The sequence below is a fragment of the Bactrocera tryoni genome, chromosome 2 (genome assembly GCF_016617805.1).
Source record: "Bactrocera tryoni isolate S06 chromosome 2, CSIRO_BtryS06_freeze2, whole genome shotgun sequence".
Classification (NCBI taxonomy): Eukaryota; Metazoa; Arthropoda; class Insecta; order Diptera; family Tephritidae; genus Bactrocera; species Bactrocera tryoni.
Window position 1 is genome coordinate 62894074 of NC_052500.1, and position 19611 is coordinate 62913684.

Consider the following 19611-nt stretch of genomic DNA (forward strand, 5'->3'; position numbering starts at 1 on the left):
AGTGCCTCGAAAACGTCGGAGGAAATTGGAAAATGAGTCGCAGGACTGCGTACCAAACTCTCCATACTTATGGGAAGTTTCCATCTTCCAAACAGAGGTCTTTTCTTTAAGTCGCTGTTTATAAATAAACCTCTGACGCAACTATCGTAACGAAAGTATCGTCATACTCAGCAATAGCCAAGTGGCAGTTAAAGCTATCTCTGCTTATGAAAGTAAATCGCAAAAGATGCAGGAGTGCATAGAACGGCTGAAGAACCTATCAGGTCCTAACCAAGAACACCTTATCTGGGTATTAGATTATAAGGATATAGCCTAGATGAACTGGTTGCCCGCTCTGCAGCTTTCATTGGAATTGTAGGACCAGAACCCTGTATTGCATTTGGTCCTCATACCTAAATAAGCTTTTCTATATGGAGGAAAGAATAGGCAGGAAGAAGTAACGACAACAACTCCAAGGCATCCGCAAGGCCAAGTTGCTAATGGATGGTTACCAGCTCAACAGGTTTAAAAAGGTAATCAACATCGCAAGAAAAAAATTCCGATTATTTATTGCACTTTACCTAGGCTATTGTAAAATCAAGAAGCAGTTATTCAGCATGGGCCTAGCCTCTTGTGCAAGCTGCCGGTTCCGCGACATGGAGTCGAAAATTTGCAGACTAATCCTTGAATCCATGTTTCCGAATAGGAATCAGCTACTACTATATTGGAATTTATCAATGTGCTTGGGCTAGAGAGTGGTTGTGACAGAGGGAAGGTCACAATAGATCTTAGGTCGCAGTGCAAGCCGTTGCAAACCAATTCAGCCACAAAATGTCAAGACCAATTCGATCCCCTCTGTCGTGCGATCCCCGCTGCTGTCTCAAAATGTTTGCTTTTCATCGGCCTTTTCAGGCAAGGAAAAAACAAGTCCGGGGGCCACATCTGAGCTGTAGGACGGATGCGGAAGCCTTGGGATGGGATGCCGGCCTTGGTTAGATATACGTAGTACAGTCGCGGTGGAAGAAAATCTGTCCTATTACTTTCTGGAAAACCCTGTAACCGTAACAGACACGGATTTATAATCAGCCATCAGACAGCAAACTCAATCGTGCAACAATAACAGTACATTCAAACTTACACATCAAAAATTTTTGTAAACGTGTACATTTTTAGGTCAAGGCTTAAATAAGTCTTCATATTGTCACAATATAGAACTTTGATTTATTGTATTTTTCTATTGGTGCCAACATTTCTCGTTTAAATTTCTGATTTTATCAAGTGCCATGCTAATAACTATCATCATAACGATTTTGCCATTTAATATTCTTTGGGTATCTCTCCAACATAACAGTTTTCGGCTGCAACTCATTCCAATACAACGAATATACGCGGTTTTCAGCGCTCTTCTCCAGCGCTCGGTTGTCACGCCGCTCTTTCGGAATATACGCCAGCTGCCAGGCCCTATATATAAGCACAAACCACTTACCACTCATGAAGTAGAAAATCTCGACATAACTTAGTATGCTAAAGCCGTAGAAAAGCGATAGAATGCCACCGAAACGGCCTGGAATACAAAATTTAAATATTTTCTTATTTTTTCTACTTTTATGTTGTAGAACACTAGTGTGTGGTACTCACTCAACAATGCAACCCAATCGCCTACAATGTCTATGTACGTCGATTCCGCATACAATTGCTTGAAAAATAGTTTCACCAGTGCCAACGGCTCATCGCTAGTAAGACCTTCTCTATAACAACAAATAAAGTAACTATGACGAAATCTCGCATAAATTCTGTTACGCACAGCAAACCAAAGGTGTACGTATCATTGCCGTGTTTTTTACGCAGTGGTAGATAATTCAGGTAAGTTTTATAGTCGACACCCTCACAGGTCGGCATACAAGAGTTGCACTTATCGAAACCATCCGGTGGGTCGACATACTCGAAGTAAGACCATTGATTGAACACACGCAACCAGTTTGAGAGGCAAGGCAACTGCAGTAGAGTGCAGACGCTCGCATTGATGAGTGGCGGCGCGAGGAAGGGACTAACACAACCACAATACCGTTGCATACTTTGCATGCGACAAATGAGTAGACATTCATCATGCGAATAATAGGATCTGAAAAGGTCAAGAGTTAGCAGAGAAATACCTAAGTAATTATAGTATTTTAAATAAACGATAAGAGACGATCGAAATTATTCTAGAATAGATTCTTTGATCGCTATAATTAGGAAGAGAATACCGTTACGTTCAGTATTTACAGATCCTTCGAGTGACCTAGTAAGCTGTTTCAGAAAAACCAAAGTGTTTTGAGGCATATGGACCGCTACAAAAGGTCTCTGTGACTTTTAAAGTTAAATATTTATTGGGTTCGGATACTACTACGGTACTTGTTTGTACTAATCACGCGATACAGACCTTTGGAGCATAACACTACGCCCACCGCGTACGCGGTTATAGTCGATTTCACAACAGCCTGCCAGTCGTTTCTTCTTTACGCAATTTGGCGCCAATTCGAGTACAGCGAGGTCCTTCTTCACCAGATCTCTCGACCAGAGTGGAGTTATTTCTCTTCCAGAGTGGAGTTCTTTCTCTTCCTCTGCTCCCCGGCGGGTACTGCGTCGAAGACTTTCAGAGCTGGAACGTTTTCATCTATTCGGAAGACATGATCTAGCAAGCGTACTAAATATGTCAATGTCGTGGTTTAACTCATATGTCTCACCGTTCCATCGAATGCGTTATTCGCCGTTCCTAAAGCGCAAAGGACCATAAATCTTCTGCAGAGCCTTTCTCTCGAAAGCTGGTAGCGTCGACTCATCAAATGTTGCCATCGTCCATGCCTGTGCACCATATAGCAGGACGGGAGTAATGAGTGACTTATACAGTTTGGTTTTTGTTCGTTGAGAGGGGACTTTACTTCTCAATTGCCTACTCAGTCCGGAGTACCACTTGTTGGCAGAAGTTATTCTGCGTTGGATTTCGAGTTTGACGTTTTGGTTGGTGTTAATGCTGGTTCTAAGATAAAATAAGTTATCTACGGCTTCGCAGTTACGACTGTCAAGAGTGACGTGGGAGTCTAGTCGCGATTGCGACACTTTTTATTTGATGACAGTATATATTTGGTTTTGTCCTTGTTTACCATCAGATCCATTTGCTTTGTTTCCTAATTCAGACTGGAGAAAGCAGAACTAACGGCGCGGCAGTTGAGGCCATTCATATCAATATCATCGGCGTACGCCAGGAGCTGTACACTATTATAGAAGATTGTACCTGCTCGATTAAGCTCTGCAGCTGGAATAATCCAGCAGTAGATTGAAGAAGTCGCACGATAGGCAGTCGCCTTGTCTGAAACCTCGTTTGGTTTCGAACGGCTCGGATAGGTCCTTCTCGATACCGGCGGAGCTTTATGGTATTGCTCAACGTCAGTTTACACAGCCATATTAGTTTTGCGGAGATACCAAATGCAGATAAACGTAACGGCATAAAGGCAGCTATATTTCGTGCTGTGAAAAGCAGCTATAAACCGACGAATAGGTGGTGTGTGTCGATCTTCCTTTCACGGGTATTTGTCAAGATTTGGCGCATGGTGAAAATCTGGTCGGTTGTTGATTTTCCAGGCCTGAAGCCACACTGATAAGGTCCAATCAGTTTGATGACGGTGGGCTTTAATCTTTCACACAATATGTCCGATAGAACCTAATATGTGATGTTGAAGAGGTTTATGACACGGTAGTTGGCGTAGATTGTGGGATCTCCCTTTTGTAGTTGGCTCTATGATTAGATTACAATACATTATCTATTTTTTCAGTTTTGAACTGAACTATTTGGAATTGGAATCAATCGTTTCAGTAGCTAGTGATGGAATCAAAGCTGTCTCCCAAAGCCACTCTGAATAAATTACAAATACTACTAACTGTATTAAATATTAGGGACTGGCTAAAGCTTCTCTGAAAATCTCATTTTATAACTGTCTTTGAGGTTATACATACACAGTAGAGGCCCGCTAATCCGGATCAATTAAAACCGGCCCCTATCCGGAATATAAGGAAATCCGGATTACCAAAGACATATCAGAACTCTGTATTATGAAAAAGTAAAAATAAATATATTTATAGAATATTACTCTGCCTTTAGTGCAATCCCTACTTCCGATAAACCAACAAAATATAAAAAAAAAATCCAACATTAAATTTATATGAACAATAAACTAATGACTTCATGGCATGACTCACTTATTTAACAAACGTTCTCCCTCATCCTTAAAATAACATTGCCTTAGCTGTGGTCTAAAGTTGCGTATAGCATCAGAGGCCTCATAAAATGTCGGCTGTATTGCAATCTCTACTAAGGTTCTACGGTTCACCAAAATCTCACCCAAGGTATTTGTCATTACGGTTGGATAATCGTTTTGTAGAAAAAAATAAAGCTGTGGAAGAAATCGCGAAATTAAGTGAACTATTTAAACGCGCTCAAGTACTCACACGAAATGCATAACTGGCGAACTCGGTATGCCAAAAATCATTCGAATCACTGTGTAAAACAAATTGTACCGAGCTAAGCAGGGAATTAGACTCGAATGTAACATTTTCCAATAACTTGCTATTGGCCTTGGTAAAGGCAGCTCTCATGCTGAAATACAACAATAATAAAATATGCACATTTTTTTCGCCTTACTCACATACCTATTCGTGGTATAAGTATCGCGACGATAGTTGAAGAGGCAGCACGCACCCACCGATATCGAACGTTTTTGAAAATATTTTGTTATATTTATTGGCTTGCCAAAAACCATACCACTCATGATGAGTTCGGGGCAGTCGGGTGATAAGTCGAAAAGTATGTCGCGTGTGGGATATTCGCTGCCATTGTACATGCTCGTGAGTATATTATGTAGTTGATCAAGTCGGGGGTCGTTATCGGTATAGGTGTCCAAAGGATAGAGAAAGAAGCCGGTAAGCAGCTTCAAATGTTCAGCCATTTCACTGACGTTTGTTGCAAGTAAATCGGGTTGAAATCTTTGCTGAGCTTCGTAGCTAAAAATATGAGTTTGAATTTATTTGGAACGAAATTATTTAGAACAAAAGAATATTGAAAGTGCATTAGATGGAGTAAAAAATAGAGTTATGAGTACAAACGAGAGATTTTATATTAGGTAACCACAGAAGCCAATAATTTTTTATCATGACAACGCTTGGCTTCATGTTGCAGGTAGATAGGTAGAGTGGCTGTCTGACGATGCACCTAGGATTTTAGGAGCCCATTGTGAGACTTGGCGTTGTTCTGACAGGTCCCCTGGTGCATATACTAGCTGCTCTTTATATGCCTTCCATACGCCTTACCGCGTATTTCTTTGCCATTGTCCAAAGCTTGTTTTATTGAATCACGCTATTAGCACTACATATTATCTATTATTTGAAAAATAAATTATTCGAACCCAAAATAAACTAACGGCATTTTCTATTCATGAGTATGATAGATGCATATATACATTGCGACAAAAAAGCACCCGGAAGTTGTAATTAAATTACCCGAGTAAATGATTTTTCAAAAAAATATATGTTTGCTTAGTTGGTAGGACTGTCCTTTATTACTATGCCAAATATGAGCGCAATCTGTCCGATAGTTTCTTTACAGCAGCTGCTTAAGTGAGATTACCTCAGTAGTGCGTTGCGGTTTTTCCATAGATAAAAATATCGAACAAAGACTTCGTCTCAATTTTTTTATTTCTAACAAAATTTCGTTTATTTAAAATGTTGAAAAAGGCTTATGCTTATTCCGTTTTATCAAAAACACAAGCCTGCTGGTGGTACAAAGTCTTCAAAGACGGTCGAGAGATCATTGAATACATGCCAAGTTCTGGACGACCTTCGACCTCTTCAACTGAAGAAAATATTAAAAAAGTGAAAGTAATGGTGCTTAGAAATCATCAGGCAAGTGTTAGAGAGATGGCAAGAGAGCTCGACATTTCTCGCGAGTTCGTTTAAATGGTTTTGATGGATATATTGCGTATGATGCGCTGTTGCACGACTCTTCCCAATAAAGCTGAATTTTGTTCAAACAGAGCACCGTAAATAGATCTTTTGGGACATGTTTGATCGTGAAAGCATTATAACTGCCAACGAAACATGGGTTTTTGAGTTTGACATGCAAACAAGTCAACAATCATCGTAATGGAGGAAAAAATAACAAGACGAAACGAAAAAAAAAAAAAACCTAGTCAGAGCCGCTCAAAAATCAAGGTGAAGGAAAGAGGTTTTTTCGATATTCGTGGTTTGGTGCATCATGAACTTGTTCCGGAGTGACAAATGGTCAATAAGGAGTTCTATATGGCCGTATTGCGGCGTTTGTGCGCGAACATAGGTCGAAAACGGCCGGAATTGTGGAAGAACAATTCATGGATTTTACACGATGATAATGCACCATAGCATCGAGCCACGATTGTGACCGAATTTAAAGCCAAAATCGCAATGAATACTATCGATCAACCAACGTATTCACCAGATTTGGCTCCGTGTGATTTTTTCTTGTTCCCCAAACTGAAATTGCCGCTCCGTGGAAACCGTTTTCAGTCGATCGAAGAGATAAAACAAAATTCGCTAAAGGAGCTAAAGCCATCTCAAAAAGTGCTTACGAAAAGTGTTTCGAGGACTGGAAAAATCGTTGAAATAAGTTTATTATATTTGCTGGGGATTACTTTAAAGGTGACAAAATAAATATTGATGAATAATTAAATATTTTGCGTTTTATTTACAATTTTTGGGTATTTTTTAGTCACAATGTGCACAAACATCTATTTGATAGTGAATAATTAATTTATCTACATTCATACAATTACATATATACATATGTACATATGTATATACACTAGGGTGTTTTTTTTTTTTTGAACTATTAATTTTTTTCAGTCCCGTCACGAAATTTCCTTCGAAATACCCTAAAAAAAATTCCCTAAAAATTTTTGCTCTTAATATTAACATTAAGAACTGGACCAAAGCCTGTAAAAATTTTCCATAGAAAATACATTGCAATCGTGAGTTTTTATCTTTAAATTCCTACAGATCAGAGGTATTTTATGCATCGCTTTGACTTGAGACGCATATTTCTCAGAATTGTTTACTCTACAAAAGTGCCAAGTGCAACAAAGTCGTAACTCACACCGGCGAGGTAATACGGGGCTCTAAACCCGATTTTTCCAAGAATTTCGCATTTTTTTTTTGTTTAATGGGTTGTCAAAAAAGTCTTGCGGTATTTTTTTTGAATTTTTTTTTTATTGAAATTGAAATGAATTTTTGATGATTCATGCGCAACTCTTGACCGATGCTACGGCTGCTACTATGCCGGTCTCTTTCGACCAATTCCGCGATTTTATCGCAATTTTCGACGACAGGCCTTCCGGAGCGTGGCGCATCTTCGACCACCTCTACACCAGAACGAAAACGTTGAAACCATCGTTTTGCGGTGGAAATGGAAACTGTATCGGGTCCATAAACTGCACAAATTTATTGGAGGCTTGAGATGCATTTTTGCCTTTATCGTAGTAGTACTGTAAAATATGCCGTATTTTCTCTTTATTTTGCTCCATGTTTGCGACGCTATAACTCACGAACGACTTAAAAGAAACGACAATCAATCAAACACGTGTTAGCGCGTGAAATGAGCTTTACAAAAAGGTATAGCATGACCCGATGCGACGAATAAAACTAGAACTACGCGCTTTCAGCGCCAACTAGCGAAAATTCCGCAAAACTTTTTTGACAACCTATTATATCTCGTAAATGACAGGAGCTATAGAAAAAATGTACAAAAGTTATTAAATCTTGTTTTTCAAATGGTGTATTCCCCCCTATATATCTATACACCTCAAGCTTGAGGTATATAACTTTGAAATTTGTTTTGCGTATAATATTTCTCGTAGCAAACACAGGCCAAATCGGAGATAGAAATCTGTATTACTTAAGCGAAGTTATTCAAAACTAAATATTAACTTATTAACTGTTATTATATTCTCAAAATGTGTAATTCTATTTATAAATTTTGTCATTTATGGCAAGAAAACCTCCCTAACATATGTAAATATGTCTAAGCGTAAACTTCTAATCACTCTTGGCACCAAAGTTGTTTGCTCGAAATATCTACAACTCAACATCAACTTATTGCTCTCATTGTCTGCTAGCCAACCAGCAACTTTTTTGCTTTATCATACCACCGTTATATGCTACTAAATGCCCCATGGTGCTACAGTACCTAAAACCTATAAAATAGCTGACACCATAGGTGTGCATGTTCATTTGCCTTCAACGCACGCAACATGTGGCAACAACTGGGACTGATAGTATTGCTCGGCTTGGCAGCCGTTGATAACTTCGCGACTGCAGAGCGCGTACGCTACGACAACTATCACGTCTATCAATTGCAACCGAAGACGACAGCACAATTAGACGTCGTTAAAGAGCTCGACGGTACGAGTGACGCATTGCTCTTTCTGGACGCAGTACACTATGTAAATAACAAAATTAATTTGCTTGTGGCGCCAGAACGTGTAGCTGATCTTTTGGCTGTACTACAACGTGCTGAAGTAACTCATCAACTGGTCGAGGAGAACGCGCAAAAGAGCTTAGATTTGGAGGAGGAGCTTGTGGCAGATCCCAATCGGCGTGACGGTGATTATACTTGGAGGGAATATCATGAGTTGGACGACACATATGCCTGGCTGCGTACGCTAACGGAAAAGTATCCCGAGCAAGTGAGTCTATTCGTAGCGGGCAAGTCGTATGAGGCACGTGAAATACTGGGCGTAAAGATATCGTACAGTAGCAGTCGCGCTGATGAAGCAGCTCGTGCTATGAAACCCGGCATTTTTATCGAAGGCGGCATGCATGCGCGCGAATGGATCAGTCCGGCTACCACAACATACATCATTAATCAATTGCTGACGAGCACTAACGCCGATGTGCGCAAAGTAGCCGAGAGTTATGTGTGGTATTTGGTGCCGCATAGCAATCCAGATGGTTATGTGTACACGCATACCACAAATCGGTTGTGGCGTAAAACACGCACACCATATAACAATTGCTACGGCGCAGATCCAAATCGTAATTGGGATTTCCATTGGAATGAGGTGGGCTCCAGCAATAACCCCTGTTCGGATACATATGCTGGTCCCAAGGCCTTTTCAGAGATTGAAACTCGCACTCTAGCCGACTATATTAGCACGCTGAAGGGACAATTATTTTTGTATTTGTCCTTCCATTCGTATTCACAACTTTTACTCTTTCCTTATGGACATACCGGGGAGTTGCCACCAAATTATAAGGATTTGAAGCGCGTTTTTGATGTCGCTGTTTCCGCGGTTTCGAAACGTTACGGCACCAGATATACTGGCGGTAATGTGTATGATGCCATCTACCCGGCTGCAGGCGCCAGCTTAGATTGGGCTTATGGCAAAATGAAAGTGCCCTACTCATACTGCTTTGAACTGCGTCCTTCGGGTAATGCACTATGGTCTGGTTTCCGTCTACCAGCTGCTCAAATTATACCTACTGGTGAAGAGATAATGGATTCCATGTTGGCTATGATCAAGGAGATTGGTACTTCGTCAAAAATGTAGAGTTGATATTTTGTGTAATTAATATTTGAAGGTTTCTTATATTTAACATAAATATTTCGTGAATAAAAGTAAAAAAAAAAATAAAGTAGGAAGTATTTATATCACATAGCGATATAACCTAGATATCTGGAAAAATATTTTCAGCATAATATTTTAATAACTAAGAACTGTGTTCGTATTCATTCAAGTGAAATCAGCGCCGTCTTCAGCAGCTCCATCTATTGCCACTAATTTTGAATTTCTCTAAGAGGTGAGGACATTTTGCAATGAATTTCGCTAAGTTATAGCACATGGCCATGACAATATTCATAGTTTGAATTTTATGGAGACGATGTTGTATGAGTTCGTGCAGCACAACAATGGTTCGCTCGCTTCCGTTCTGGAAATTTCGATGTGAAAGATGTAACTCGCTCTGGTCGACCTGTCGTTGAAAAAGTCGATGAAATTATGGAAAAGATTGACTAGGTTAGATCACATAGGCAGCCATGATATGGCTAATGAACTTAACTTTCATCATTAAACGGGTTTGAACCATTTAAAAAAGGCTGGCTACAAAAAGAAGCTCGATGTTCGGGTACTGGGTAATGGACCTAATCAACATCTGCGATTCTTTACTGAAACGAAATGAAATCGAACCGTTTCTGAATGGTAACAGATCAAAAAGATCAAAAAGATCATGGTTCAAGCTTGGTGAAGCTCAACAAATGGGTCGCAAAGCCAGGATTAAACGCTGCGAAAGGTTATGCTTACGTTTGGTGGAATTTGAAAGGAATCAACCATTATGAGCTGCTCTAGCCTGATCGAACGATTGATTTTACATTTTTCTGTCAGTACTGATCAACAGAGCGGACTTCGTCCTCCATCAGAACAACGCTAGACCACACAAATCTTTGATGAATCGGAAAAAACTGGGAGAGCTTAGCTGGGAAGTTTTGATGCATCCACCATATAGCCCTGACCTTGCATCATTGGACTACCATTTGTTTCGGTCAATGCAGAACTCCCTTAATGTATGTAGTAAAGTTGGCTTCAAGAGAAGTGAAAATTACTTGCAGTAATTTTTTCGTAGTTTTTCGCCAAGCAACCGGAAACGTTTTACACTGATAGAATAATATCTCAAGCGGAGAAATGGCAAAGAGTGGTCGAAGAAAATCTATTGACGACTTTATAAATTCTTACTTCATAATCGAAACATTTCTTCTAAGGCTTCACTGTTACATGGGGTTTTATCGGTCAACTTTCGGCAGTAAAGTTCTTTAATTCGAATACCATCCAAAGATCTACAAAGATTAAGTGCTACATAAGTCCAGCAGCAAACAGTCGAGAGCCCAGATAAATTACTGCATGATCAACTGCACAACCTTGCGTCTTAAGAACGGTTGACGCCCAACTCAGTATTATTGGCAACATTCGTCTTTCAGCAATTCCATAGCTGTGTGTTTATCATCTGAACCGAAATTAATACGAACTGACGGGATATCTTCCGCATATACTTGGTCCTTGCGAAAATTTGACCAGATAATTTCTGTAACGAAGATCATGTTACCATTCACTAAACTTTTTGACACGTGACTGTTCAACAAATTCCCATCACTTTTTCTCCAACGCATATTTTCAATACATTACACCTCCTTATTTATTGATATCATTAAGTATTATAGTATTTAAGTCCTTATTACCTAAATTTCATGTAGCATCAATGAGTTGGTCTTGTGCTTTAATGAAATAAATAACAACCCCTTTTTCTTGAAAACTGGAGAACTTTTTCTTTATGACTAACAACTTGGCCATTAGTTGGGTAAATTCTTAAAGCTCTTTTTCAATCGAGAATTCTTCAGTGGTATCTGTTGATACTTTTCCAAGAAGAACTTCAAGATGCTTAGACGTCATGTTTCCAACTCTTAAAGGACTAAGCACATCTATAAATGTCGTGTCTTTTTGTTGAAGCATGTTTTTCTGGAGTTCAATCAGGCGGAATTGTCGCTACAGATATGTAGTGGGTTTCATATGTTTGGCTCTTGAAATACTTGAAGCCCTCGGACAGGTGGTAACTGCATTAGATTACTAAAAAGTAAGATACTATACCACCAAACAAGCGTTCGGTCTCTTCAGCTGTCACAAACAAGAATCGATCATGCAAAGCATCTCATAAAGTTCCATAGAAATTTCGTCTATAAACAGAAACTCAACGTTTTGCCATAACTGGCGCATCCTTATCAAATAATTTTCTTCAAACGATACTCTCGATGTAAAGGCTTCTTTTGCATTATTCAGTTTCCATGCCACTTCTTACGGGTAATATTTGAGTGACACTGTAAGGAGGCGATCACAAGTTTACGCAGCCCACCAAAAAGATATTTTTTGAAGTCTTGGCGCATTTTACGACGCATTTTATGTCGAGATTTTAAATTGAAAGCGTCTAAAATACAGCTTGTGCAAGAACGGAAGTCGCTCGATCTTCCCGAGCGACATCGCTTCGCTTTATGGGCTCTTGGTAAGTTCCAAGAAGATCCGGCGTTTTCAAGCCAAATTTTGTTCAGCGATGAGGTCCATTTCTAGCTCAATGGGTCTGTAAACAAGCAAAATTGCCACATTTGAATCGAAGAGCAACCTGAAGAGATGCAAGAGCCGCCATGTCATTCAAAAAAAACAACGGTTTGGTGTGGTTTGTGGGCCGATGATTTTTCAAAAATGATGCCGGTGAGAAAGTAACCGTCAATGTCGACCGTTATTGCGCCATGACAGCCGACAATTTGATGTCTGAAACTCGTGATTTCGTCAACATTTGGTTTCAACAAGACAGCGCCACATCGCATTAACCAATGGATTTAGTAAGATAACACTTCGGTGAGCATATAATTTCACGTTTTGGGTCGGTCGATTGGCCACCAAAATCACCAGTCGAAATGCTCGAATTTGTCATCGAAAATTGGACTCAACGGGTGGACTATCTGAAACGTAGCTGCGGCCAAGATTTGAAAGAGATAGTCTTCAAAAAATAAATGCCAAAAAATATTGTTTCGGATGATAATAAATATTCCCCATTAAGTTTGAAGCTTCTGTTATTTTCTTATTTAAAAAGTAGAGAACATTCAAATGGATCATCCTTTATTATTATATAAAATTATCTTTACTTAAAAATGCATTATAGTTTCATTTTTATAACGGCCTGATATGGTAACAGTCCTGCCTGAACTACGATAAGTATTTGCAAATCGATGTTATTGCTATGTTTATCAGCGCCGCAAAAATTAAACCTTTTCCAATACTAGCTCAAAGTAACTAAGTATCCAATCCTCAGAGAGGTCTTTAGTTGCATATTTTTTTAAAGTGAAATTAACGAATTCTTGTAAATGCTATCATTTAAACTGTTTTAGTACTGCACTTATTTAGAGGTACATACGTAATATTCACGTATTACTCAATCAATTTGCAACTCACTACATTCACCATAAATTATGTACAGATAATAGATTATATCAGCAATAAAGTTAGCTTATCAGACATAACTTATTTGGCGCACATAATTCATGATTAATTCGATTAAAAAAGAAATTAATAAAGTTAAGACTGGCAATTTTGATAATGCAAGAATTTTAATCTATAAATGTGCGACGTTTAATCTAAACCAAATTAGTTTCGAATACCTTTTCAAACTAAACAAACGCATGTCGGCGAAGTTCGGTTTAATAACGCTGCTCTGCCTAACGGTGGTAGCGCTAGAGACGTGTACCGCTGAACGCGTACGCTATGACAATTATCGGGTGTACAAAGTCCAGGCGACCGATCGCCAAGGCTTGGAAGTGCTCAAACAAATGGAGGACACAGACATGACTCTACGCTTCTTAGATGGCGTGCACAAAATCGAGCGCGCAATAAATGTGGTGGTACCGCCAAATAAGGTGGCCGATTTCCTTCCCATTTTGACCAACAACAAAATTACATATAGTCTTTTGGAGGCGAATCTACAAAACGCCATAGACAAGGATTATGCGCAGCTTGCGAACCGCGCTACCACGGACCGTTGGACCGCATATCAAACTTTGAATAGCAATTATAATTGGCTGATAACTTTACCATCGTTATACCCCGGTGTGGTGACACTGATTGAGGGTGGTAAATCGTATGAGAAACGTTCGATTTTGGGCGTAAAAATATCCTATCAGAATGCATTGAAGCAGAAACCGGGTATTTTCTTGGAAGCCGGCATACACGCACGCGAATGGATTGCGCCTGCGACAGCAACATATATTATCAATGAACTTTTGACAAGCAATAATACGGAAATTCGTGAGTTGGCGGAGAGCTACGATTGGTATATCTTACCTCATGCCAATCCCGACGGTTATGCGTACACACATACCACCGATCGAATGTGGCGTAAAACGCGTCAACCATACGGTACCTGCGTCGGTGCAGATCCCAATCGTAATTGGGATGCTTATTGGAATACTGTAGGCGCTAGCAGTAATCCCTGCAGTGAAACATATGCCGGACGTGCAGCGAATTCCGAAATTGAAGTCAAATCGTTGTCCAATTATATTACTTCGTTGAAGGATAAAATCCAATTGTATATCTCATTCCACTCCTACTCGCAGTATTTGCTCTATCCGAATGGACATACCTCCGAACTGCCCGATAACGTTAAACACTACCAACAAGTTTATAATGCCACCGTAAAGGCGATAAGTCAACGTTATGAAACTGTCTACACTGGCGGTAATATTTATGATGCCATCTACCCGGCAGCAGGTTCAAGTGTGGATTTTGCTTACACCAAATTGGGCATACGTATGGCTTTCTGCTTTGAATTGCGTCCGAATGGTAGCTTCAATGGCAATGGCATGGAATTGCCCGCCGAGCAAATAAAACCAACCGCTGAGGAGCTTGTCGACGGTTTGCTGGCTATGGTGGCGGAAGTCAAGTCTTTGGGCTATTTCGAACTAATTAATGGCGAAGAAGTTGAGTTTTTGTAAAGTGTAAACTAAATAAGCGCTAATAAATGATAATGCTTGATAATAATGAACACTTTTGAGGCAAAGTTTTTAGTGAGTGGTTGAAGGTATAATTTTGGTAAGATTACGATAAGATATGGATTATAAAAATGATCATAAATAATAATTATAATATGGTTCTTACGTTTTTATTAAGTGTTTATCTAAGGTTGTCCCCAAAGTGCTTAAATTTTCAAGTGCATTTTTCTCTTATCATAAATATTTAAGTTTGTATGTTCAGACCATCAAGTTAATTAGAACTCGACGAACTAAATTTGATTGGTCCTCCATACAATTTTTTCGGTAAAAATAGTAATGTGAAAGAGCTGGAAGTATATTTTACAGAGCTGCTGGATGCATATAAAAATTGATTATTGAAATTATACTAAAACAAGAAAAAACAGAGGCATTACTGTTAGCATAAAAGGTAATAAACATATATTTAATCTGTCAGTCTGATTTAAGAAGAAAAAAAACGCATTAAGATTATGGACCGGAATTTAGTTTTGATTATTATAAAGGCGTACACTCTTGCCTTGCCTTGTCATTCTTCTTCTTCTTTACTGGCGTGAAAATCGCTTACGCGGTTATAGCCGAGTTAACAACAGCGCGCCAGTTGTTTCTTCTCTTCGCAAGGTGGCGCAAATTAGATATTCCAAGCGAAGCCAGGTCCTTCTCCAACTGGTCCGTCCAACGGAGTGGAGGTGTTTCTCTTCCTCTGCTTACCCCAGCGGGTACTGCGTCGAATATTTTCAGAGCTGAAGTGTTTTCGTTCATTCGCAAAGGGCCATAAATCTTTCGCAAAACTTTTCTCTCGAAAACTCGCAACGTCGACTCATCCGTTGTTGTCATCGTCCATGCCTCTGCACCATATAGCAGGACGGGAATCATGAATGATTTATAGAGTTTTGATTTTGTTCGTCGAGAGAGGACTTTACTTCTCAATTGCCTACTTAGTCCGAAATGGCAGCTGTTGGCAAAAGATATCCTGCGTTGGATTACGAGGCTGACGTTGTTGTCTAGGTCTAAAGGCACACTGGCCCAATCAGCTTGTTGACGGTGAGCTTTAATCTTTCACACAATACGCTCGATAGAACCTTATACGCGATGTTGAGGAGGCTTATCCCACGGTAGTTGGCGCAGATTGTAGGGTCTCCCTTTTTGTGGATTGGGAAAAAACCACTGAGATTCCAATCGTTGGACCTGCTTTCATCCGACCATATTTTGCAAAGAAGCTGTTGTATGCTCCTTATCAGTTCTTCGCCGCCGTGTTTGAATAGCTCGACCGGTAATCCATCGGCCCATGCCGCTTTTTTGTTCTTCAGACGGGTGATAGCTATTCGAACTTCTTCATGGTCGGGGAATGGCACGCCTGCTCCATCGTCATCGGTATCCACGTATTGTGATCGATTTTAACGTTGCGAGGTAGGCGATCTGTTTTCTCTCCGCTGCGGCACGGCACTCCTCGTCGTACCAGCTGCACTTTTGCATTTTCCAAAAACCAATGCTTTCGGTTCCAGCTTTACGTAAAGGGTTTAAAATGCCGTCCCACAGTTCCCTTATACCGAGCTGTTGACGAGTGCTCTCAGAAAATAGGAGGGCAAGTCGAGTAGAAAATGGATGTAAGGACCTGGGAGCGCAATCAAAACATGATCGGTCTGGTTGGTGGCTTTCCGATCCGGAGACACCCAGGTAGCTTGATGTATTTTCTTGTGCTGGAATCTAGTACTAGAAATAATTATATAAATATATCAGCCTCAACCCATTCGGGGATGTTTCCTCGTGGAGGCTGAATTTACCGACTGTTGCGCCAAAGATACCTTCTTTGCCCACCCTGGCGTTAAAGTCGCCAAGCACGATTTTGTGATCATGGCGGGGGCAGCTCTCATAGGTGAGCGCTCGTAGAAGGCATCTTTGGTCACATCGTCCTTTTCTTACATCGGGCGTGGGCGCAGATCGGAAGAACTTCGTTTTGATGCGGATTGTGACTAGACGTTCAGCCACCGGAGTGAATGATAGTACTCGGCGACGGAGTCTCTCTCCCACCACGAATCCCACACCAAACTTGCGCTCCTTTATATGGCCATTGTAGTAAATGTCACAAGGACCTACTCGTCTCTGTCTTTGTCCCGTCCATCCCATTTTTTGGACGGTGGTGATGTCAGCCTTGGTTTTTAAGAGGACATCAACCCGCTGGGCAGCGGCACCTTCCCAATTAAGGGACCGGACATTCCAGGTGCATGCCTTTAATTCGTAGTCCTTATTTCGTTTGCCATGGTCGTCATCAAAAGGGGGGTCTCTCATCCGAGGCTGGTTGTAGCTCTTCACTGGGGGTGTTTTTTACGTGGCGGGTCCCAAACCCAGCGCACAACTTTATGCAGGGGATGTTTCGCCTTCTCACTTTAGCTCGCCTTCAAACGGATGCTCTTAGGCTACCCAGAGGATACTTGGTCAAAGACCGGAAGTAGTGAGCTGCTTGAGCCATGTGTAAAAGAATCGTTTCTGGCCACTCCCAAGTGAATGGCGATGAGAGAACGTTCCTCATTTGCGTGAACTTCTACACATGACTCTATCCTCCATTGTCGGCGCGGTTGGCTAGAATAATTTCCAGCCGAGAGACCAAATTATCGAACTGTTTTTGCAGTAATTTGGGCCATATGTCACCTATAAAGCGTCAATCATATCGACCTGAGTTAGACACACACATAACCCTACAAAAATTAGTCCAGCGATGTAACATCGCACGCGCTTGTTGATGGTTTCGTTGGCTCTATGGTTTGTATTGCCATCTTGTTGGAAAGAAAGGAAAGGAAAGGAATGATGCTCCAAAAATAAATTAAACCCGAAAAAAAAACAAAATTTCGCTGAAGGCAATGAAGGTGAATGCAGATTATCTCAGCTCAGGCTTATAGGAAGAGTATGGAAAATTGGTTGAAGTCGTGGTAAGCTTTGTATTGTAGCGTCTTTTGAAGTTGGTAATAAATATTTATAGTAGTTAATTGCGGTTTAGTTATCTATGTATGTATGTGTGTATAGATAAGTATAAATATGACCTATTTAACACTAATGTAATTGAAAATGTAAGGTATGTAAACATTTGTTTAAAAGCTATTTGATAACCACATAAAAACCGATTATATGTCGGTTTTTGTATGTCTGCAGTGCAACATATAGTACGTGTATGCAGTTATGTTGTACTTACACCTGTTCCGCAAAGCGCATCATTTTACGTCGGCTTATCTTATTTGCACCGCAAATTGCGACAGCCGGGAATGGACTATTGGCAACATGCACTAGTTTAGTGGATAGGCGGACCTCGGTTGGTTGATCTAAAAATTCCTTAATTAAATTTATAATTATCACATGAGTGACGATAATAAGGCTAGATAAGAAGATAAACCAAAGGTGTCTGAAAGAAGATGGAAGAAATTGAAACAATAAATCATGTTATTGATTTGAAGTAAAAATGTTTATACATGTATTACATATGGGGTTCTCCATTCCAAATTGACCACTTTTGAATTTGCTGAAACCTTTAGATTTTGCTGAAACTTATCCATCCTTTTCTACCCTTTGAAAAACATTTTTGAGAATTTTTTCAAATTTTTTTGCCCAACTTCAAAAAAATTATGAATTTAAAAAAAATGGCTATTTTATTTTCAAATAGCCATAATTTTTGTAGAAATTGACTTTTGGGGACCTTTTGTTTTAAATTTTTGGTTTTGAATGAACTTTTCGAAAAAATACACGAAAAAAATTTAATACGATCAATTATATAAAATAATCGGTTTTTTTTTTAAGTAAAATCGTCATTTTTTTTTTGGAAGTTCGCCATTTTTTTTTCCTCAAAAAAAACTTTAATTAATTTGACAACTATACCTGCTAATCCCGGAGTGGGCCGATTTTTTTATATATTTTTTTTTATTTATTTAAAAAAAAATTGTCAAATTTTCAAAAATGAAAAATTTTTTTCCGTAAACTTTATTTCTATCATAAAGAAAATATGATTTGACGATTTTATGATATATTTTTTTATTTTTAAAAATTTGACAATTGTTTTTTAAATAAATAAAAAAATATAAAAAAAATACGGCCCACTCCTGGATTAGCAGGTATAGTTTTCAAATTAATTAAAGTTTTTTTTGAGGAAAAAAAATGGCGAACTTCCAAAAAAAATGACGATTTTACTTATTTTTTTCGTGTATTTTTTCGAAAAATTCAATTTTAATAAATATAAAATTAAAAAAAGTCCCCAAAAGTCAAAAAATAAAATAGCCATTTTTTTGAAAAATTCATAACTTTTTTGAAGTTGGACAAAAAATTTTGAAAAAATTCTCAAAAATGTTTTTCAAAGGGTAGAAAAGGATGAATAAGTTTCAGCTCTAAATCTAAAGGGGTCGGGTTCAAAAGTGGTCGATTTGGTATGGAATACCCAATATACATATGTATATTAATATTATTAAAAATGTTGAGTAAAATTTTTCTTAAGATAATATTATTAAAAAAAAAACAACTTACTTGGCATAGCGTATCGCTGATGTGGATAGGAATATTTTCATGCCATGTATGCCACTTTCCTGCAAAAATTCACGCACAAGTTTTCCATATACTACTTTTAAAGAAACTAAAGTTTTATTCATTATTGTGCCCAATGTTGGATGACACCAAGCAAAGTTTTGGAAATAAGACTGCGATTTTTTAACTCGGTCATGTCTAGTTATAGCTGAATTTAGATAAATAGGTTAGTGTGTTTTGAAGAAAAATGTAGCATTAAGCACAAATTCATACCTATAATTGTGTGTTATTAGTGTTTGGATGTTATGATAATTATGTGTGTAACAAAATGATTGACAAATTGCTGCCTTTAGTCAGACAATTTAAGGGAAATAATATGGTAAACACTTTTTAAAACACACATAAACATTTATATAATTGATTTGGGAAAATTACATAGATATACCATCTGATCAAATTAGAATCCGCTTGTCATATATATTTATTATCGCTTTCCATGTATGATCTTCGGG

The 19611-nt window shown here is 39.0% G+C and overlaps 3 protein-coding genes across 3 annotated transcripts; 2 read left to right on the top strand and 1 right to left on the bottom strand.

Annotated features, from left to right (window-relative positions):
* Positions 1-1265: 1265 nt before the first annotated feature.
* Positions 1266-19224, bottom strand: LOC120768829 (sodium channel protein Nach). Its single transcript, XM_040095581.1, has 8 exons — positions 19103-19224; positions 17787-17993; positions 4666-5016; positions 4465-4612; positions 4216-4409; positions 1784-2101; positions 1618-1727; positions 1266-1543 (listed from the first exon to the last, which is right to left on the bottom strand). The coding sequence occupies exons 1-8, from the start codon at positions 19222-19224 to the stop codon at positions 1266-1268; spliced, it is 1728 nt and encodes a 575-aa protein (XP_039951515.1).
* LOC120768198 (zinc carboxypeptidase A 1-like) lies at positions 8292-9590 on the top strand. Its single transcript, XM_040094770.1, has one exon. It carries the CDS (start codon positions 8292-8294, stop codon positions 9588-9590), a length of 1299 nt encoding a protein of 432 aa, XP_039950704.1.
* Positions 13243-14616, top strand: LOC120768197 (zinc carboxypeptidase A 1-like). Its single transcript, XM_040094768.1, has one exon. It carries the CDS (start codon positions 13259-13261, stop codon positions 14564-14566), a length of 1308 nt encoding a protein of 435 aa, XP_039950702.1. The 5' UTR covers positions 13243-13258; the 3' UTR covers positions 14567-14616.
* Positions 19225-19611: the final 387 nt, after the last annotated feature.

Bases quoted from the DNA above. Each gene is read 5' to 3' on its own strand.
- LOC120768198 (XM_040094770.1), top strand. From the start codon at position 8,292: ATGTGGCAACAACTGGGACTGATAGTATTGCTCGGCTTGGCAGCCGTT.
- LOC120768197 (XM_040094768.1), top strand. From the start codon at position 13,259: ATGTCGGCGAAGTTCGGTTTAATAACGCTGCTCTGCCTAACGGTGGTA.
- LOC120768829 (XM_040095581.1), bottom strand. From the start codon at position 19,224: ATGAATAAAACTTTAGTTTCTTTAAAAGTAGTATATGGAAAACTTGTG. The intron at 4,613-4,665 runs GTATGTGAGTAA...GTTGTATTTCAG, and splicing joins GATACTTATACCACGAATAG to CATGAGAGCTGCCTTTACCA. The intron at 1,544-1,617 runs GTGAGTACCACA...TTTGTATTCCAG, and splicing joins CGATTGGGTTGCATTGTTGA to GCCGTTTCGGTGGCATTCTA.